Source organism: Cherax quadricarinatus, chromosome 10, assembly GCF_038502225.1.
Source record: "Cherax quadricarinatus isolate ZL_2023a chromosome 10, ASM3850222v1, whole genome shotgun sequence".
Lineage (NCBI taxonomy): Eukaryota > Metazoa > Arthropoda > Malacostraca > Decapoda > Parastacidae > Cherax > Cherax quadricarinatus.
In genome coordinates this window covers 7,345,752-7,365,473 of record NC_091301.1, presented here as the reverse complement: position 1 = coordinate 7,365,473, position 19,722 = coordinate 7,345,752, and the positions used below count along the sequence as shown (strand labels likewise).

Genomic DNA, 19,722 nt, shown 5'->3' with positions numbered 1-19,722 from the left:
ATTTCAGATCACTGCTTATGGTTACTGGTATGCATAAGCAATGATCTTATTTGTCTCTGTAAGAGGGTTTCCATATAAGCCCATAGCAGTCAAAAGCTCCTGGGAAACAGATTCAAGGAAGAGGAGGGTAACTCAAGCCACTGGACAAAGAACTCTTTACTAGTATGAAGGCAACCCCTTGAAGGGTCAGATTAAAAAAAAAAAAAGAGGTTTCTTACCAACTCTCGTTTACCTTCGCTGATGGACCCACCTTTCATCCGGACTCTCTCATTGACTCTTTGACAACAACTGACTTACTTCACAAATTCTGATACCTTCAGCCCTTTCTACTTCAATCTCTTGCTACCCTCTACCCCCGTACTATCCCCTGCCCCGCTGTTTTCTGTAACCTGCTGATCATCCCCCCTCCCTTCTGCCATCCAATTCCCTTGCTTCCTTCCCTACCCTGCAGCGCTGTATAGCCCTTGTGGCTTAGCGCTTCTTTTTGATTATAATAATAATTACCAACTCTCGTGCTTGAAATTCATTCTGCATGCTTGAAATAACTCCAAACTAACAAACAAGCCAGGCTGGAGACTTACAAAAATTCCCAAATAATTACTACATTTTTATTAGAAACAGAGCATATACCTTGTTTAATACAATATCTAAACATGGATGTAAATTATTGTTAAATATTGTGCAATATAAGAGTGTGTACAGCATGCATTTTAAGTATTCTCAAGAACATAAATTAAGATTTTTAAATGTACTCAAACATACATGTATTGTACCATACTGGTAGTTACTTTTGAAGGATAACATTAACTCTGTGATAGGCATTGGCCAGAACTCCACGGAGGTTCCAGATATTCTCAAAGTTTTCTGGTTGTGTATTATACTGAGAATCAACTGCCTTAGCACAAAGTTGCACTGTTGAACTCTTGGCACTGACAGGTATTTCTGCTGACCACAAAGTCCAGCCCCATGCCCTTGGATGTCGTGCTTCGTCAGACTCCAGGACATCAGCTGCCTGCCAGTTTTTACCACCATCACCAGAAACATCAACTCGGATGATTTTTCTGCCTCCACCACTCCAAGCATATCCTAAAAAAAGTAAAGTAGTAACAGAACCAAAAAATCCAAAATGCTTTAGTGCTGAAGCTGTATAAAATAAGAAATTAAAGGCTATACTGTACTGGGTTTGACTGCATACTTGCAATCCATACACAGAGAGGCCAGGACTTTCACAATAGACAATTTTCCAGAATAAATAGTATCAAAACTTCCACAGAAATCTTTCTTCAATAAAAAAATTCATGTTAAACAGTAGTAAAAACAAGTCTAAGGGGTTAAGCCATGGTCAGCCTATTATCATCATCTTTAACATCACTATCTTGGGTTTGATTTTGTAATGTTGCATGCGTGTTTAGTAGCAATCTATTATCTATAAGGTCAAACCCCCAAAACTAATGAGCTTAAAAATTACCATGCTTGGATTACCTCAAACCCCCAAAATTAATGAGCTTCCAAATTACCATGCTTGGATTACCTAAGTTTTTAGTGAAGGGCCTCCTGCAGATATCTTCAATTATTCATGAGTTTTTTATAGTGTTCATTTTTTGGGAGGCTTCATACAAGACTCAGAAATGATAAGGAATTGTTTAAAATGGGCCTTAACCCTTTGAGGGTCGACAGGCCCTCTCCGAAACTCGTTCTCAGGGTCGGCCAAATTTAAAAAAAAAAAAAAAATTATTTTCTCTTATGAAAAGATAGAGAATCTTTTCCCGATCATAAAGACACCAAAAGTTTGAAATTTGATAGAAAACTTACGGAATTATGCTCTTGCAAAGTTAGCGGTCTCGGCGATGTTTACGCATCGGCGATTTTGCCTACTTTGAGCCCCATTTTCGGCCAATTTCACTGTACTAGTCGACAAAAAACATGAATATTTCGCTAGAACTCCATTTTTTCTATCGAATGGGTGCAAGAAACCACTCATTTATGAAATTCAACTATCCAGTACAGTGGTCAGAATTTAGCAATTTTGCCAATTTCACACAAATTTCAAAAGATGCCAATTTCCGAATAGGGTCCAGAATAAACAAGAAAGACATTCCTGGCACTAAAATGACATTTCCTCTAGTCATTAGTCATGTCTCAAGGCCCCTCTTATATTCTTTTGCTTTCCACTTTGAATTTTTATTTTCACAAAAAATATAAGATTTACTGTTATGCAGACTACTGCATTAGTGTAAAAAATGGTATAAATATTATTGGTGCACTTGTGAAAGAATATTAGACTCACCAGTTGACGTGTATTGCACGCTTGGCACAATTTGTTTACTTTTGAAGTTTGGTAAAAATTGAACATTTCTGCTACTTTGAGCTCAATTTCAAGGCACCTTTCTTTGTAAAACCAGTCAAAATCATCTCAATTTCTGTAATATGTCTTCCATTCTATAAAATGAGACCAAGAAAACTAGAATACAACAATAAATACCATACGAAAATACACTGCAAAGTCGCTGATTTATTCAAAAAAAATGGTAAAAGTTTTTTTTTTCTCATTATGCACTGTGTGCTGCAGGATTTTTTTTAGACTGTGCACACTGACCACATAGACCCATTCTTTCATATGAAGGCCTACCAGCTTTCTCCCACTAGATTTGAGGCCGCTAGAATTTATGAGTACTAGTACGTCAAAAACCCCTACGCGTAAGACGTACTAGTACGACGAAAACCCTCAAAGGGTTAATGGATTTATTTTTTTATTTTATTAACACATCAGCCGATTCCCACCAAGACAGGGTGGCCCGAAAAAGAAAAACTTTCATCATTCACTTTATCACTGTCTTGCCAGAGGGGTGCTTTACACGACAGTTATAAAACTGCAACATTAACACCCCTCCTTCAGAGTGCAGACACTGTACTTTCCATCTTTAGGACTCAAATCCAGCCTGCCGGTTTCCCTGAATCCCTTCATAAATGTTACTTTGTTCACACTCCAACAGCACGTCAAGTATTAAAAATTGTTCGAGTCCATTCACTCCTATTAAATATGCTCACACATGCTTGCTGGAAATCCAAGCCCCTCGCACACAAAACTTCCTTTACCCCCTCCCTCCAACCTTTCCTAGGCTGACCCCTACCCCACCTTCCCTCCACTACAGATTTATACACTCTCAAAGTCACTCGGTTTCATTCTAGTCTCTCTACATGTCTGAACCACCTCAACAACCCCTCCTCAGCCCTCTGGATAACAGTTTTCGTAATCCCACACCTCCTCTTAATTTCCAAACTACGAATTCTCTGCATTATATTCACACCACACATTGCCCTCAGACATGACATCTCCACTGCCTCCAGCCTTCTCCTCATTGCAACATTTATCACCCATGCTTCACACCCATATAAGTGTTGGTATAACTATACTCTCATGCATTCCCCTCTTTGCTTCCATGGACAAAGTTCTTTGTCTCCACAGACTCCTAAGTGCACCACTCACCCTTTTCCCCTCATCAATTCTATGATTCACCTCATCCTTCATAGACCCATCTGCTGACACATCTACTTCCAAATATCTGAATACATTCACCTCCTCCATACTCTCTCCCTCCAATCTGATATCCAATCTTTCATCACCTAATCTTTTTGTTATCCTCATCACCTTACTCTTTCCTATACATACCCTACCAAATTCATCCATCAACCTCTGCAACTTCTCTTCAGAATCTCCCAAAAGCACAGTGTCATAAGCAAAGAGCAACTGTGACAACTCCCACTTTGTTTGATTCTTTTTCTTTTAACTCCACACCTCTTGCCAAGACCCTCACATTCACTTCTCTTACACCCCATCTATAAATATATTGAACAACCACGGTGACATCACACATCCTTGTCTATGGCCTACTTTTACTGGGAAATAATCTCCCTCTCTCCTACATGCTCTAACCTGAGCCTCACTATCCTTGTAAAAACTCTTCACTGCTTTCAGTAACCTACCTCCTATGCCATACACCTGCAACATCTGCCACAATGCCCCCTATCCACCCTGCCATACGCCTTTTCCAAATCCATAAATGCCACAAAAACCTCTTTAGCCTTATCTAAATACTGTTCACTTATATGTCTCACTGTAAACACTTGGCCTAAAGCCTCTTTGTTCATCTGCTATCCTATTCTCTGTCTTACTCTTAATTCTTTCAATAATAACTCTACCATACACTATACCAGGTATACTCAACAGACTTATCCCCCTATAATTTTTGCACTCTCTTTTGTCCCCTTTGCCTTTATACAAAGGAACTATGCATGCTCTCTGCCAATCCCTAGGTACCTTGCCCTCTTCCATACATTTATTAAATAATAGCACCAACCATTCCAAAACTATATCCCCACCTGCTTTTAACATTTCTATCTTTATCCTATCAATCCCAGCTGCCTTACCACCTTTCATTCTACCCACTGCCTCACAAACTTCCCCCACTCACAACTGACTCTTCCTCACTCCTACAAGATGTTATTCCTCCTTGCCCTATACACGAAATCACAGCTTCTCTATCTTCATCAACATTTAACAATTCCTCAAAATATTCCCTCCATCTTCCCGATACCTCTAATTCTCCATTTAATAAGTATCCTCTCCTATTTTTAACTGTCAAGTCCATTTGTTCCCTAGACTTCAACTTATTAATCTCACTCCAAAACTTTTTCTTATTTTCAACAAAATTTGTTGATAACATCTCACCCACTCTCTCATTTGCTCTCTTTTTACATTGCTTCACCACTCTTTTTATCTCTCCATATACTCTTCCCTCCTTGCATCACTTCTACTTTGTAAAAACCTCTCATATGCTAACCTTTTCTCCCTTACTACTCTCTTAACATCATCATACCACCAATCGCTCTTCTTCCCTCCCGCACCCACCTTTCCTGTAACCACAAATTTCTGCTGAACACATTAACACTACATTCTTAAACCTACCCCATACATCTTCGACCCCATTGCCCATACTCTCACTAGCCCATCTATCCTCCAATAGTTGTTTATATCTTACCCTAACTGCCTCCTCTTTTAGTTTATACAATTTCACCTCTCTCTTACTTGCTGCCTTTATTTTCCTTGTATCCCATCTACCTTTTACTCTCACTGTAGCTACAACTAAAAAGTGATCTATCTGTGGCCCCTCTATAAACATGCATATCCTGAAGTCTACTCAAAAGTCTTATCTACCAATATGTAGTCCAACAAACTATATTGTCATTACACCCTACATCATATCCTGTATACTTATTTATCATCTTTTTCTTAAAATATGTATTACCTATAACTAAACCCATTTCTATGCATTATTATTATTATTATAATAAAAAAGGTGAAGGTTTATAAACTAAAAGAGGAGGCAGTTAGGGTAAGATATAAACAGCTATTGGAGGATAGATGGGCTAATGAGAGCATAGGCAATGGGGTCGAAGAGGTATGGGGTAGGTTTAAAAATGTAGTGTTAGAGTGTTCAGCAGAAGTTTGTGGTTACAGGAAAGTGGGTGCGGGAGGGAAGAGGAGCGATTGGTGGAATGATGATGTAAAGAGAGTAGTAAGGGAGAAAAAGTTAGCATATGAGAAGTTTTTACAAAGTAGAAGTGATGCAAGGAGGGAAGAGTATATGGAGAAAAAGAGAGAGGTTAAGAGAGTGGTGAAGCAATGTAAAAAGAGAGCAAATGAGAGAGTGGGTGAGATGTTATCAACAAATTTTTTTGAAAATAAGAAAAAGTTTTGGAGTGAGATTAACAAGTTAAGGAAGCCTAGAGAACAAATGGATTTGTCAGTTAAAAATAGGAGAGGAGAGTTATTAAATGGAGAGTTAGAGGTATTGGGAAGATGGAGGGAATATTTTGAGGAATTGTTAAATGTTGATGAAGATAGGGAAGCTGTGATTTCGTGTATAGGGCAAGGAGGAATAACATCTTGTAGGAGTGAGGAAGAGCCAGTTGTGAGTGTGGGGGAAGTTTGTGAGGCAGTAGGTAAAATGAAAGGGGGTAAGGCAGCCGGGATTGATGGGATAAAGATAGAAATGTTAAAAGCAGGTGGGGATATAGTTTTGGAGTGGTTGGTGCAATTATTTAATAAATGTATGGAAGAGGGTAAGGTACCTAGGGATTGGCAGAGAGCATGCATAGTTCCTTTGTATAAAGGCAAAGGGGATAAAAGAGAGTGCAAAAATTATAGGGGGATAAGTCTGTTGAGTATACCTGGTAAAGTGTATGGCAGAGTTATTATTGAAAGAATTAAGAGTAAGACAGAGAATAGGATAGCAGATGAACAAGGAGGCTTTAGGAAAGGTAGGGGGTGTGTGGACCAGGTGTTTACAGTGAAACATATAAGTGAACAGTATTTAGATAAGGCTAAAGAGGTCTTTGTGGCATTTATGGATTTGGAAAAGGCGTATGACAGGGTGGATAGGGGGGCAATGTGGCAGATGTTGCAGGTGTATGGTGTAGGAGGTAGGTTACTGAAAGCAGTGAAGAGTTTTTACGAGGATAGTGAGGCTCAAGTTAGAGTATGTAGGAAAGAGGGAAATTATTTCCCAGTAAAAGTAGGCCTTAGACAAGGATGTGTGATGTCACCGTGGTTGTTTAATATATTTATAGATGGGGTTGTAAGAGAAGTGAATGCGAGGGTCTTGGCAAGAGGCGTAGAGTTAAAAGATAAAGAATCACACACAAAGTGGGAGTTGTCACAGTTGCTGTTTGCTGATGACACTGTGCTCTTGGGAGATTCTGAAGAGAAGTTGCAGAGATTGGTGGATGAATTTGGTAGGGTGTGCAAAAGAAGAAAATTAAAGGTGAATACAGGAAAGAGTAAGGTTATGAGGATAACAAAAAGATTAGGTGATGAAAGATTGGATATCAGATTGGAGGGAGAGAGTATGGAGGAGGTGAATGTATTCAGATATTTGGGAGTGGACGTGTCAGCAGATGGGTCTATGAAAGATGAAGTGAATCATAGAATTGATGAGGGGAAAAGGGTGAGTGGTGCACTTAGGAGTCTGTGGAGACAAAGAACTTTGTTCTTGAAGGCAAAGATGGGAATGTATGAGAGTATAGTTTTACCAACGCTCTTATATGGGTGTGAAGCATGGGTGATGAATGTTGCAGCGAGGAGAAGGCTGGAGGCAGTGGAGATGTCATGTCTGAGGGCAATGTGTGGTGTGAATATAATGCAGAGAATTCGTAGTTTGGAAGTTAGGAGGAGGTGCGGGATTACCAAAACTGTTGTCCAGAGGGCTGAGGAAGGGTTGTTGAGGTGGTTCGGACATGTAGAGAGAATGGAGCGAAACAGAATGACTTCAAGAGTGTATCAGTCTGTAGTGGAAGGAAGGCGGGGTAGGGGTCGGCCTAGGAAAGGTTGGAGGGAGGGGGTAAAGGAGGTTTTGTGTGCGAGGGGCTTGGACTTCCAGCAGGCATGCGTGAGCGTGTTTGATAGGAGTGAATGGAGACAAATGGTTTTTAATACTTGACGTGCTGTTGGAGTGAGAGCAAAGTAACATTTATGAAGGGGTTCAGGGAAACCGGCAGGCCGGACTTGAGTCCTGGAGATGGGAAGTACAGTGCCTGCACTCTGAAGGAGGGGTGTAAATGTTGCAGTTTAAAAACTGTAGTGTAAAGCACCCTTCTGGCAAGACAGTGATGGAGTGAATGATGGTGAAAATTTTTCTTTTTCGGGCCACCCTGCCTTGGTGGGAATCGGCCAGTGTGATAATAATAAAAAAAAAATATAATAAAAAAAGAAGTGCTAAACCACAAGGGCCATACAGCGCTGCAGAGCAGGGAAGGAAGCAAGAGTATTGGGTAGCAAAAGGGAGAGGGATGATTAGTAGGTTACGGAGGACAGCAGGGCAGTGGATAGTGCAGGGGTAGAGAGTAGCAAGAAAATGCGGTAGAAAAGGCTGTGGGGAGTGTTAAAGGCATCATCATCAGAGTTTGTGGAGTAAATCAGTTGTTGTCAAAAAGTCAATGAGAGAGTCCAGATTAAAGGAGGGTCTGTCAGCAAGAAGGGAAGGTAAAGAGAGAGGAGCAGAGCGGAGACGATGTTGGAGGTAAATTCTGCGTGCTCGTTGATAGAGTGGGCAGTCTAATAGAATGTAGCTAACAGATACTGGAACCTGATAATTTTCACAGAGAGGAACAGGGCATCTCTCCACGAGATACCCGTGAGTAAGACGAGTGTGGCCAATGCGAAGACAAGAGAGAGTAGTCTCCAAACCTCGACACTGATGACAAGACGGCCAGTAACCTAGACTCAGTTTAAAAGAATGAAGTTTGTTATTGAGCAGATCAGACCAACGTTGTTGCCAATGGATGTGAAGGTGGGTAGCAATTACAGCAAAACAGTCCATGAATGGAAAACCTCTATATGAAACTGGAAGGTCATGTACTGCTGACCGTGCAACAGTGTCTGCCTGTTCATTGCCCTGTACATCAACATGACCAGGGACCCAACAAAAAACAACATCTTTATGCTTGGTAGAGATACGGCATAACCAAAGTTGGATACGGAGAACTAGGGGATGAGGCGTATCAAATTTTTGTATAGCCTGTAAAGCACTAAGGAAGTCTGAAACAACCACAAATGGTGACACAGGCATAGATGCAATACGGATAAGTGCTACAAGAATGGCATACAATTCAGCAGTAAAAATGCTAGCTGAGGTTAGTAAATGCCCACGCACGACACTGTCCAGAAACACTGCTGCAAATCCAACGCCGTCAGAAAACTTAGAGCCATCTGTGTATACAGCGATGGCATGAGAATGAGAGTGGAAGTGGTCAAACAAAAGAGAACAGGAAGCTACCGTAGGCAGTTGGACTTTTGCGCAAGGGAGTGATAAAGAACAGACTCGAACAGCCGGAACTTCCCAGGGGAGCAGGGAAAAGTGAGATGCGACATGAACATAGAAAGGTGGTAACTGAAGGGAAGACGAGCGAATGGAGGCGAAGAGAAAAGGGATGGAGTAAACAGGGACTATGAACAAATAAAGAATGTCTACTAACATTGGTGACTATTCTGTATATGGATGGGTTGTGGAGATTATGAGAGCGAACCTAGTAGCAAAGGCAATGGGCATCATGGCGATCGGACAAGGGTGGAATAGTCGCTTCTGCATAGAGGCTCTCAACAGGGAAAGAGCGAAAAGCACCGAGGCATAAACGTAATCCCTGGTGATGGATGGGATTAAGGCTAGAGAGAGTAGAAGGAGAGGCCGCTGAATAGATCTGGTCACCATAATCGAGTTTCGATAAAATGAGGGCTGAATGTAGGTGAAGGAGAGTTTGACGATCAGCTCCCCATGAAAGATGAGCAAGGGTTTTAAGAAGGTTCAGCCGGCTGTGACAAATTGCCTTCAGAGAGGTAATGTGAGGTTTCCAGGATAACCTACAGTCAAAGAGAAGGCCTAGAAACCTGACTATCACGTTCAGGGATGCACGAGCCATAGAGGTACAAAGGATGATCGGAGACAACAGAGCGTCTAGTGAAAGTAACTTGGTGAATTTTAGTAGTGGAAAATTTAAACCCATGAGTGGTGGCCCAATGAGAAACACAGTTGATCACATGCTGGAGAGACTAATGAGGTGACAGTCAGCGCCTGCACAAGCAATAGCAAAGTCATCAACATGGAGGGATGACCAAATATTGGATGAAAGAAGAGGCCAAATCATTTATAGCAAGGAGAAAAGGTGTTGTGCTCAGAACACAACCCTGGGGGACACCTTCAGCTTGGACAAAGTCTGGGGACAGCATATTATTAACTCGAACACGGAAATGTCTCTCAGTTAAGAAGTTCTTAAGGAAGGATGGTAGATTGCCTCGGAGGCCTTGGGCCAAAATATTATACCTCCAAGTTGTCTCATATGCCTTCTCAAGGCCAAAAAATATGGCAATAACTGAGTAGTTATTTGCAAATGAATTACGAACATACATATCCAAGCACAGTAAGGGGTCTATGGTAGAACGGCCCTTATGAAAGCCATATTGACTAGTGGAGAGACTGTTGTGCGTCTCTAAATACCACATTAAACATCGATTTACCAGACGTACCATCACCTTGGAAATTGCACTAGTAAGAGCAATGGGACGATAGTGGGAAGCATCATGTCCCGTAGTACCCGGTTTGCAGAAAGGGAGAACAATAGCAGATTTCCACAGCTTTGGAAGAACTCATTGTGACCAAATAAGAATGAAGAGGTGTAAGAGGACTGCAAAGGCTGACTGATGTAAATGTTGTAACATCCGAATATGAATGTCGTCTGGCCCAGCTGCCGATGATCGGCAAGCTGAGAGTGTTGCCTCCAGTTCCTGAAGTGTAAAAGGCATATTATACGATTCTTCTTTGAGAGAAGAAAATTCTAAGGGTGCTAACTCTGGCAAACTTTGAGGAAAGAAACAAGGGGTACAGATGTAGCCCCCTGAGAAATATGGACCAGATGATTACCAATTTCAATGGCAACATCAAGAGGGTTTGCTATATCAACACCGGCAACCCGTAGAACAGGAGCCGGGTCAGGAGAGTATTTACCACTCAGTTTCTGTACTTTTTTCCAGACTGCACTCAGAGGAAGCAGAGGTGATGGTGTAAACAATCTCGCCAGCAAGTGCGTTTAGCGTCATGGATGACACGGCAAGTGACTGCACGCTTCTGCTTAAAATCAAGTCTCTCGGTGGTTCTACTGTACCAGTACCTGCCCCCACACAGCGTGTTTCAAATGTACTACTGCAGGAGACCACCAAGGCACGCACTTCTGAGAATGCCTGCCAGAGGTTTGGGGTATAGAATGACAAGCTGTGGTTAAAACAGAGGACTACAAGTGTAAGAGCTCATCAATGGAGGACGAACAAGGGACCTCACTAAAAGCAGTTAGTTGCGAGTAAAGGTCCCAATTTGCTTGAGCAAACTGCCAGCGTGGGCGACGAAGCGGTGGTGAATATGAAGGAGAAGTAAGAATGATTGGAAAATGATCTCTGTCATGTAAGTCCGGGAGAACAGACCAGGTGAAATCTGGTGCAGTGGAGGAAGAGCAGACCAAGAGATCGATGCAAGAGAGAGTATGAGTACAAGGATCAAAATGGGTGGGAATACCCATATTTAAAACATGGAGGGGGTGAGAAGCGAGAAAAGCCTCCAACTGAATGCCACGGGAATCACAGTGAGACCCCCCCCAGAGGAAATGATGAGCATTAAAGTCGCCTAGTAACAGAAGTGGTGGCGGTAAGGACGAGACAAGAAAGGCAACATCTGGGATAGATATGCCCGAGAAGGCAAAAAGAGATACAAAGAACAGATTGTATACCACTTATGCAAGTGGATACAGGCTGCAGTGTAATGCAGCGAAGTACAAACAAAGAGCTGATTGTACGGAATATCAGTGCGTAGAAGGGCACTTTCATTACAGGTCCCATCAGAAAAAGGATCCGAAGAATACAGTAAATTATAGCCTGAGATGGGATAGATAACAGCAGAGTGTGATTTTGGTTCTTGTCAGCAAACACCAACAAGGGAAAACCGGGAAAGCAACATGTGAAGCTCACCCCGATTACCTGAGGTCGCGGATATTCCACTGTAAATAAGCCATGATTGGCAACGATAAAGATACCAGAAATCTGCAGGTAAGGGTACCTACAGACTAGAGGGGTTTGAAAAGTCCACATGTGGCGGCAGCGGAAAAATGTTCAAGTAGCGAAGGAACGGAGTGCTGCGAAGAAAGGAGTTGCGCAGATGGAGGAGAGGAAAGAGAAGGAACAGGGGGCGGATCAGTGTCCATTGATGGTTTAGTCTCTGCAATATATTCTGAGTTAGCTTCAAGTGTATCTGAATTCAAAGACATTGTATGGGAGACAATATTGGAGATGGGAGGAGGAGGGTGAGTAAAGATTGGGACAGTAATGGACTGTACCAAAGTAGGGGGGAGACGAAAGGGTGGAGGGAACTGAAGAAGTGTGGGAGGGGACAGAAGAGGAAGAAACTTGGGAGGGGACAGGGAAGGAAGGCACACTACGAGGAGGAAGGTGAACCTCCACACTTGTAACAGAGCCAGGGAGAGGGAAAGAACCAGGTACAGAGACTGGAGAGTTAAAATGTGGAGGTGGAAGAAGGGAAGGAGGAGTTAGAGATTTGAGCAATGGGGATTTTTTGGACTTTTGAGAAGTAGAGGGGCGATTGGGAGGTGTCATATGAGGTCTGGTCGAGACCAGGGCTTATGAGGGAGAACATGAAGATGAGAATAGATGGAGGTGTTGAAGCAGGGATTTCTGAGCCCAGGACAGCAAAAGAATTAGACAGGAGTGACTATGGGAGGGGTAACCACAGAGGAGGTTGCAGAAGATGGGACCCCAGAAGTGGGGGGGATGTTTAGAAACACGAGAATAAGAAATACGTGGTAGTCTCACTTGGAGGCATAGATGAGAAACTGCCATAACATAAGGGAGACCTCCTGCCTCTGAGGCAATGGATTTCTCACTCATTTAAATAGACCTGGCAATGGCAAGAGTAAGAAGGGTGAGCCTCATGACAATCAAGGCAAGAGGGAGGTTGACTACAAGACGGATTAGAACGGTCATCAGCACCACAGACTGGGCATTTGGCTATAGATCTGCAATATTTCCCTGGGTGACCAAATCGCCAGCAATTTCTACACTGTTGTGGTGTAGGGATCACCTTTCGAACTTGTAACCGATGTCCTGCTACATAATCAGAGGATGGGAGTTCATGGCTGTCAAAAATTAATCAAGCCACATTGCAAGGGTATTGTCTCTGGGCAGGAAGGATGTGTCTACTTTGAGGATTGGGAGATCTTGGGGTTCCAGCTGTTCGAGAATGTCATTGCACATGTCTGGAAATTCTGTTGGACTATAGTATGGGGCAGAATGACAGTACCACTACAAGAATTGAGGGAATGATGATTTTTGATAGTGACAGGAATAGTATCAATATGTGAAAGAAGGGAAAGATCATGAGCTTGGGTAGCATTCTGGACAGTGATGATGCGCGTACCACTCTTGAGAGTATGAAAGGAAATATCTCTACCAACACGGCATAAGAGCGCCTTGCCAATACTATGGTCGGAAAGATAGGCAATAGAGGAAGTCGGTCGTAAAGTAAAGAATTTAGTCCACTGTGCATTCTGAAACTGAGTGTGGAAAGGGAGTGCATGGCATGTCGGTTTTTTCTGAGTAGAACGAGAAGGTGGCGAAGTATCATCATCAGGCAATTGACGTTGGCATTTAGGAGTGGGACCAGAGTTGGTCTGATGTAAAACGGGCTGGCGATTCGAAAATTGCTGCACCGTAGAGGGAGAGGCCAGAAGCATAGTCAAAGGAGAGCAGAGGTCAGACAAATCGGAGTCAGTCGAAACCCTGGTACCTGAAGCGGGTGATGAAACAGCACCAGCAAGAGGTACAGGGCCATCATGAGTGTCCGAAGAGTGGTCAAAAAATGAGGCAGGGTCAGAACAGGGTGCAGTATCAAGAAGGGGTCTGGGGGTAGCAGGGTCATGGACTGGGTCTTCCATGGTTAGGTTACTTCTTTCTTTTTGTTTTTAAGAAAAACAAAAAGAAAAGAAAATAAAAATAAAAAAAAGAATAAAAAAAAAGGGGGAATGGGGAGGAATAGTTCCTAGGAGGAATGAAAGGGCTGGAAATCTCCCTTCGCGCCCAAGAGGACCTCAGCACCGCAAGTGGCGCAGATGTGATGTGGAACCCGTGCCATACCCTACCCTTCATGCCAGTAAACCAGCAATCTGGGATAGCAACCTCACATCTGCCGAGCTACCTCGGTGGACAAAAGAGAGGCGGCCGGATATCCGCCACAAAGCATACCTCCTTTGGCCACCACCCCTGGAATCCAAAAGGCGACCTCCAGAGATACACCCGTCGCCGAAAGGCACCCAAAGCCACTCCCCGGGAGACCGGAGAGGGATCAGGATTTCCCCAGGTGATCCAGATTCCACGGCAAACTACACCACCGCCAAGAACCTCAACAGAATGGGATGGACCCCGGTACCCTTTCCCCTACCTAGGAACTAGTGTGCCTGTGGGAAGAATCCCAAAGGCCAAAAAGAAGGGAATAAAGGAGGGATGGGGAGGAGGAGGAAAGGAAAAAGGGAGGATTGGGAGGATGGGATAGGGAAGGGGGGATTGGGGGGTAATTAGGTTTGGTCTGAGGAAGGAGACCAACAGGTCTAATTCCTCAGACCAAGAGCCTCTTCACCACGACTACCACAATTACTCTCACTTGGTTCAAAGGTTCCTATACATTCACTTAACATCTCCCAAAATCTCTCTCTTCTCTACATTCCTCTCTTATCCAGGTGCATACATGCTTATTATGACCCACTTTTTGCATCCAACCCTTATTTTAATCCACATAATCCTTGAATTTACACCAAAATCTCTTCTGGACATTTTTTTCTGTTTTTATAATTGTTAATATTAACTTTGAAATGCTGGTGAACTGTATATATTTACAATTACCCAATATGTGTTTTTGCCTTTTCATTCTGGATCTCTACCACTATAATTTTGTTATCATTATGTTTTAGATTTTAATATCCAGATTGAAATTATGATTTTACCAAAACTGCTAGATGACCTTTCTTTCCTATTCTGTCTCTTTTGCCAAACTGAGTAGTTACTTTAAAAAAACTACCTTATTTAAAATATGATTTTTCCACTTTGGTTTCAGACAAACAATGTCCCTTAGCTTTAGTGTCTCTGATATTCTCTTATTTTTGTTGGTATGTGTATACATATTTCATGAACAAGTTTCTCTCTACTTTGGATGCTTTCTATATTTGCTCTAGATATCATAAGACAGGAAAGTACAGGCCTGTTACACTTATATTAGTATCTCGTGGCTCAGTTGGCAGCACACACAGCTTACATGCCAAGTGTCTGTGGTTCAATCCCCGGCAAGGGTGGATATGATGGGCATGTTTCCTTATACCTGCTGCCCCTGTTCACCTAGAAACAAGCAAGCACCTAGGTGCTAGTTGACTGTTGTGGGTTGCATCCTCAGGGTGGAAGTATACCTTAGATAGAACTGGGCTGTGAAATAAGTTGAGGTTGGATAACAGCTCTTAGCCTGTAAAAGTGATTTGTGTAAAAAAAAACTCTCTTCTTATGTTATTTTCTGGCTGTTTCCAAATGTTTTACTTTTAACATTTCCTTCTGGGACATATCTAGTCTAACTGACATGTTGATACATCTTGCAGTTTCCTTGTAGATAAGGGCATTTATGTACAGTTCAGGATACAGTGGTCCCTCAATAATCATCCGGCCTGAAAGTTGTCCATTTCAGAAATAGTCCTGTTTTTTCGTCAAAATATTGGCTCACAAATGGTCTGATAACTCACTAATAGTCCTAATAGTCCTTCGTCCCAGACGCATACTCACGCTCTGAGCCGCCTCGGCCTTTCCTTCCCAGCAAGTGTGCCATTGTTTACCAGTGAGTGATGGTTCCCTCACATGGTCCTACGAAATATTTCATAATATTCCATTGATTTTAGTGCTTGCAAGTGCTAAATAAGCTACCATGGCTCCAAATAAAGCTTCTAGTGCCAGCCCTTTGGTAAAGAATGTGAGAAACACATAATTTATGAAAAAGTTTGTAGAAAAATACAAAGATGGTGGTGGTAGAGTGGAAGCAGTTGTGATAGTGGTTAATGAACATAAGAAAAGAGGATCACTGCAGCAGGCCTGTTGGCCCATGCTTGGCAGGTCCTTTGCAATTCATCCCACTAACGAAACATTTTCCCAACCCAGTCCTCAATGCTACGCAAGAAATAAGCTCTGATAACTTTATCCACTCATTTGCAAGTCCCAAATGAGGGGATAGAGTTATCAGAGCTTATTTCTTGGGTAGCATTGAGGACTGGGTTGGGAAAATGTTTTGTTAGTGGGATGAATTGTAAAGGACCTGCCTAGTATGGGCCAACAGGCCTGATGCAGTGTTCCTCCTTTCTTATGTTCTTATGTTCTTATATACCCAACAACAACACAACACCTCTCGTGACATACATAATGACTTATTTTATTCATTCTAGAGTATATTCCATGTTTCTATGTTATTAATATTGTTTATTATGTCATATTAGTTGAATTGTGATAGATAAATAAGCCATAGAGTTGATATTAGTGTCATATTCTCCAACAAACTTACCATCCATCCTTCACACAAACAAATAGCCAATAAGAACATAACAATGGAAGAACACTGAAGGTCTACTGGCCCATAGAAGGCAGGTCCTTATCAAAATGACCTCCACCCAAAGCTACCCAAGAATTTACTCCCGTACCCAATGATACAAATCAAACTCAGCTCCTCCAACTCGTATATTTGTCCAATCTCTTCTTAAAGCTACCCAAGGTCCTAGCCTTGATCACCCTACTGGTAAGTGTGATGTTAAATAAGAACTTAAGAAAGTAGGAACACTGGAACAGGCCTGCTGGCCCATACTAGGCCAGTCCTTCACAAATCCAACCCATTAACAGAACAAATGCTACCCAAGAAATAAGCTCAGGTGCAAGTCCGACTCAAATTCAACCCCTCTCACTCATGTATTTATCCAACCTAAATTTGAAACTACCCAATGTTTTAGCTTCGATCGCCCTACTCGGCAGACCATTCCACTCATCAACTACCCCTATTACCAATGTTCATTTATACATTTTATTAGTGCCTTAGAGTCCTTATGGAGGGGGATTCCCCTTCCAAGTAACCTCTCTTCCCTCTCTCCTCCTCCCTGTCTTCCATTCATCAACAACAGCCTTCAATAAAGGTAACTGTCATGTTGAATGTTCATTCTTTTGTGCATGTAAATCTATCTTTTAGGTAAAAAAAAAAATTTCTGTTGATACTTCTGGGTGTCTGGAACGAATTAATTGGATTTACATTATTTCTCATGGGGAAAATTTATTCGAAAATTGTCCATTTCGATAATAGTCCCACTTCCAGGAACGGATTATGGACGATTATTGAGGGACCACTGTATTTATTAAAGGAAACACTTTGCCATGAGTGGCTTCATCATTTTCTTTATATCCCTAACTTTTCATGTATGATCAGTGTGAAAGTTAGTTGTATCCACCTGTTATCTCTCTTCACATTTTCTAATATGACTTTGTCCTATGTGACCGCGTATTGAAATTATTCTTCTTTCAAAAAACTGGTCATATCCCACACTGAGGCAGGGTGGCCCAAAAAAGAAAGTTTTTCTTTTTTAAATTTACTAAGGTATACAGGAGAAGGGGTTACTAGCCCCTTGCTCCCAGCATTTTAGTTGCCTCTTATGACACGCATGGTTTATGGAGAAAATAGAAGAAAACCCAGAGAGAGAGAGAGAGAGAGAGAGAGAGAGAGAGAGAGAGAGAGAGAGAGAGAGAGAGAGAGAGAGAGAGAGATAGAGAGAGAGATAGAGAGAGATAGAGAGAGAGATAGAGAGAGAGACAGAGAGAGATAGAGATAGATATAGAGAGAAAGAGATAGAGAGAGATAGAGAGATAGAGAGAGAGATAGAGAGAGAGAGAGAGAGAGAGAGAGAGAGAGAGAGAGAGAGAGAGAGAGAGAGAGAGAGAGAGAGAGAGAGAAAGAGAGAGAGAGAGAAAGAGAGAGAGAGAGATAGAGAGAGAGATAGAGAGAGAGATAGAGAGAGTGTTTATTAAGTGATAGTGAGAAGGCAACACTTCCAGCTAGTGGCCCACTGCCCCCTCCACTACCCACCGCAAAAAACCCCCCCACCCACCCCCCCTCCACCCCACCCACGACATCCACCCACCCTCTCTCCCCCGTGAACTTCAAACCTCCCTCCTCGGGGATGTTTTCACCCGCAAAAGCAAGATTTTTCACCCCATTGGCTATTGTCCCAGTAGATACTGCAGTTTTTTGGGTACCAAAAGGGAAAGGATCTTCTTGGGGAAAGGAGCCCATTTTTCCAACTACGCCAAAAGATTGCACCCCAAAAAAGAATTTTTGTTGCGGGAAAATTTCAAAAAATTTTAAAATCCATAATCCGGGGTAGGGAAGTAGACAGGAAATTTCAGAAGTCCACCCGGGACCCTGCCCAAAAGATCAAGACTGCCCTTGGGCTGTGGAAAAGTTGCAGCAAGATAATCCATCACAGGAAGCATTTCATGAGCTCCCAAAAAAGATAACCTACAAGCTATTGTAGGGTATGTCATTATGACGTGCTCATGATGGCACATATTACAAAGACTGCAAGTCCCACACTGAGCAACTCGGGGGTAAACATCTGGGAATTCGTCACGCAAGGCCCCACAGATGACAGAGTTAAAAACACTATTTTTGGGAATTTAACAAAACCTCTGCCCACCACAGAGGAAAAACCCTTTCCCCCAAAATTGCCTTGGATCTGAACCTCCTACACCTAATTTGCTTCAGCCACTCCCGCTACTTGACAGTGCACATACCATCTCTGATCCTAACCTGTCAGCACACCGCCGTACTATTCTAGAATCTGAGTAGGTTCACAGCAAGTCGAGCCAGAGTTTTTAAGGAATGCAGAGATCGGGAACTTACCCTGATCCCCGCTCCGACAACAGAGGGCCATCTGCGAACTGGTAGGGGGCGGGTAGGGGACGGGGGAGGACGTGGTGGGGAAGAATCACCCGCTCACCTCCACAACACATTCCCACCCAGAAGGGGAACAAACTTAAACACGGGAGGTACAAAAACCTAGTCCACCCTCCCAGGCACCAGGCGGGCCTCGCTGTCACCAAAGGGGGCATCTGCCAACAACTGCCCGTAGATACCAGGGAAATACGCCCCGAAAGGAAAAGAACCCGTGTCGGAAGAAAAAAAAACTTACAGACAGGGCCACCTGTTTTTTAAACCTTTGAACAAAAGCAGGGTCTCTGAATTGCAAAAACTCTCAACGCCACCACTCAGCTACTCCTATCCCAGCCCAGAGGTGGGGTTGGGCCATACAAACCCCCGACACATCCCGCAGCGCCTCAGACCCTCCCTCAAGGGCAGGCACCCCTATTCTACACACCCACCACCCAAGGACCCCTTTATCATGAGGAGTATTATCAATCCTGTCCCAACAAGAGGTTTCATTACTAAGTTGGGGAGCTCCCCATAGCTTTAAACCCCCCGACATGATAGCTTTTGGGCATTTTATAAGGGCTCAGAAAATTTTGCAAGAATTGCTACACCCATGGATGAGAAGAGACAGAAGGGGAAGGAGGGGGGTTAGGGTGCTTTCTGTGTTCATGCCCCCAACAAGATGTTCCCCCCCACACACTTTAAATATGCTTTAAGCCGAAAAACTAGTACCTCTGTACTAGCATGTGCAATGCAGACCTCAGTGGGAACATGCAGACCCTATCAACTTTCCCAATGGAAAATATTACCCCCCCTCTACAAAAACAACTGTCAACATATTATAAATTGGGGGACCCCAACCAGCACCCATAAGAGGGGCTTGATGACCTTCTGCAGTGTTTGGGCATGAGAAAATTGTTGATTTCCCACCTACCTCTGGCTCCTCCCCTTTACCCCGTAGAGGATTCAGAAGGCATAGTCCTTGTCAACCCTCGGGACGTTTTTATCGCCTGAACAAGGCTGTTTTTTTCCCCATTAAGATCCCAACAGAACGAGGGGGGAGTCCAACAAACCCGGCTATGGGGGAAAAAGGACTGGCCGCCTCTTTTCTCTGGGGCCCCCGCCA

The 19,722-nt window shown here is 43.0% G+C and overlaps 1 protein-coding gene across 1 annotated transcript in view; it reads right to left on the bottom strand.

Annotated features, from left to right (window-relative positions):
• Positions 1–594: 594 nt before the first annotated feature.
• shop (sulfite oxidase) overlaps positions 595–19,722 on the bottom strand; it is a 43,515-nt gene continuing 24,387 nt past the window's right edge. The window contains exon 3 of the mRNA XM_070083594.1: positions 595–1,086. Coding sequence (XP_069939695.1) covers positions 785–1,086 — 302 coding nt within the window. The 3' untranslated portion in view covers positions 595–784. The remainder of the gene's footprint in view (positions 1,087–19,722) is intronic.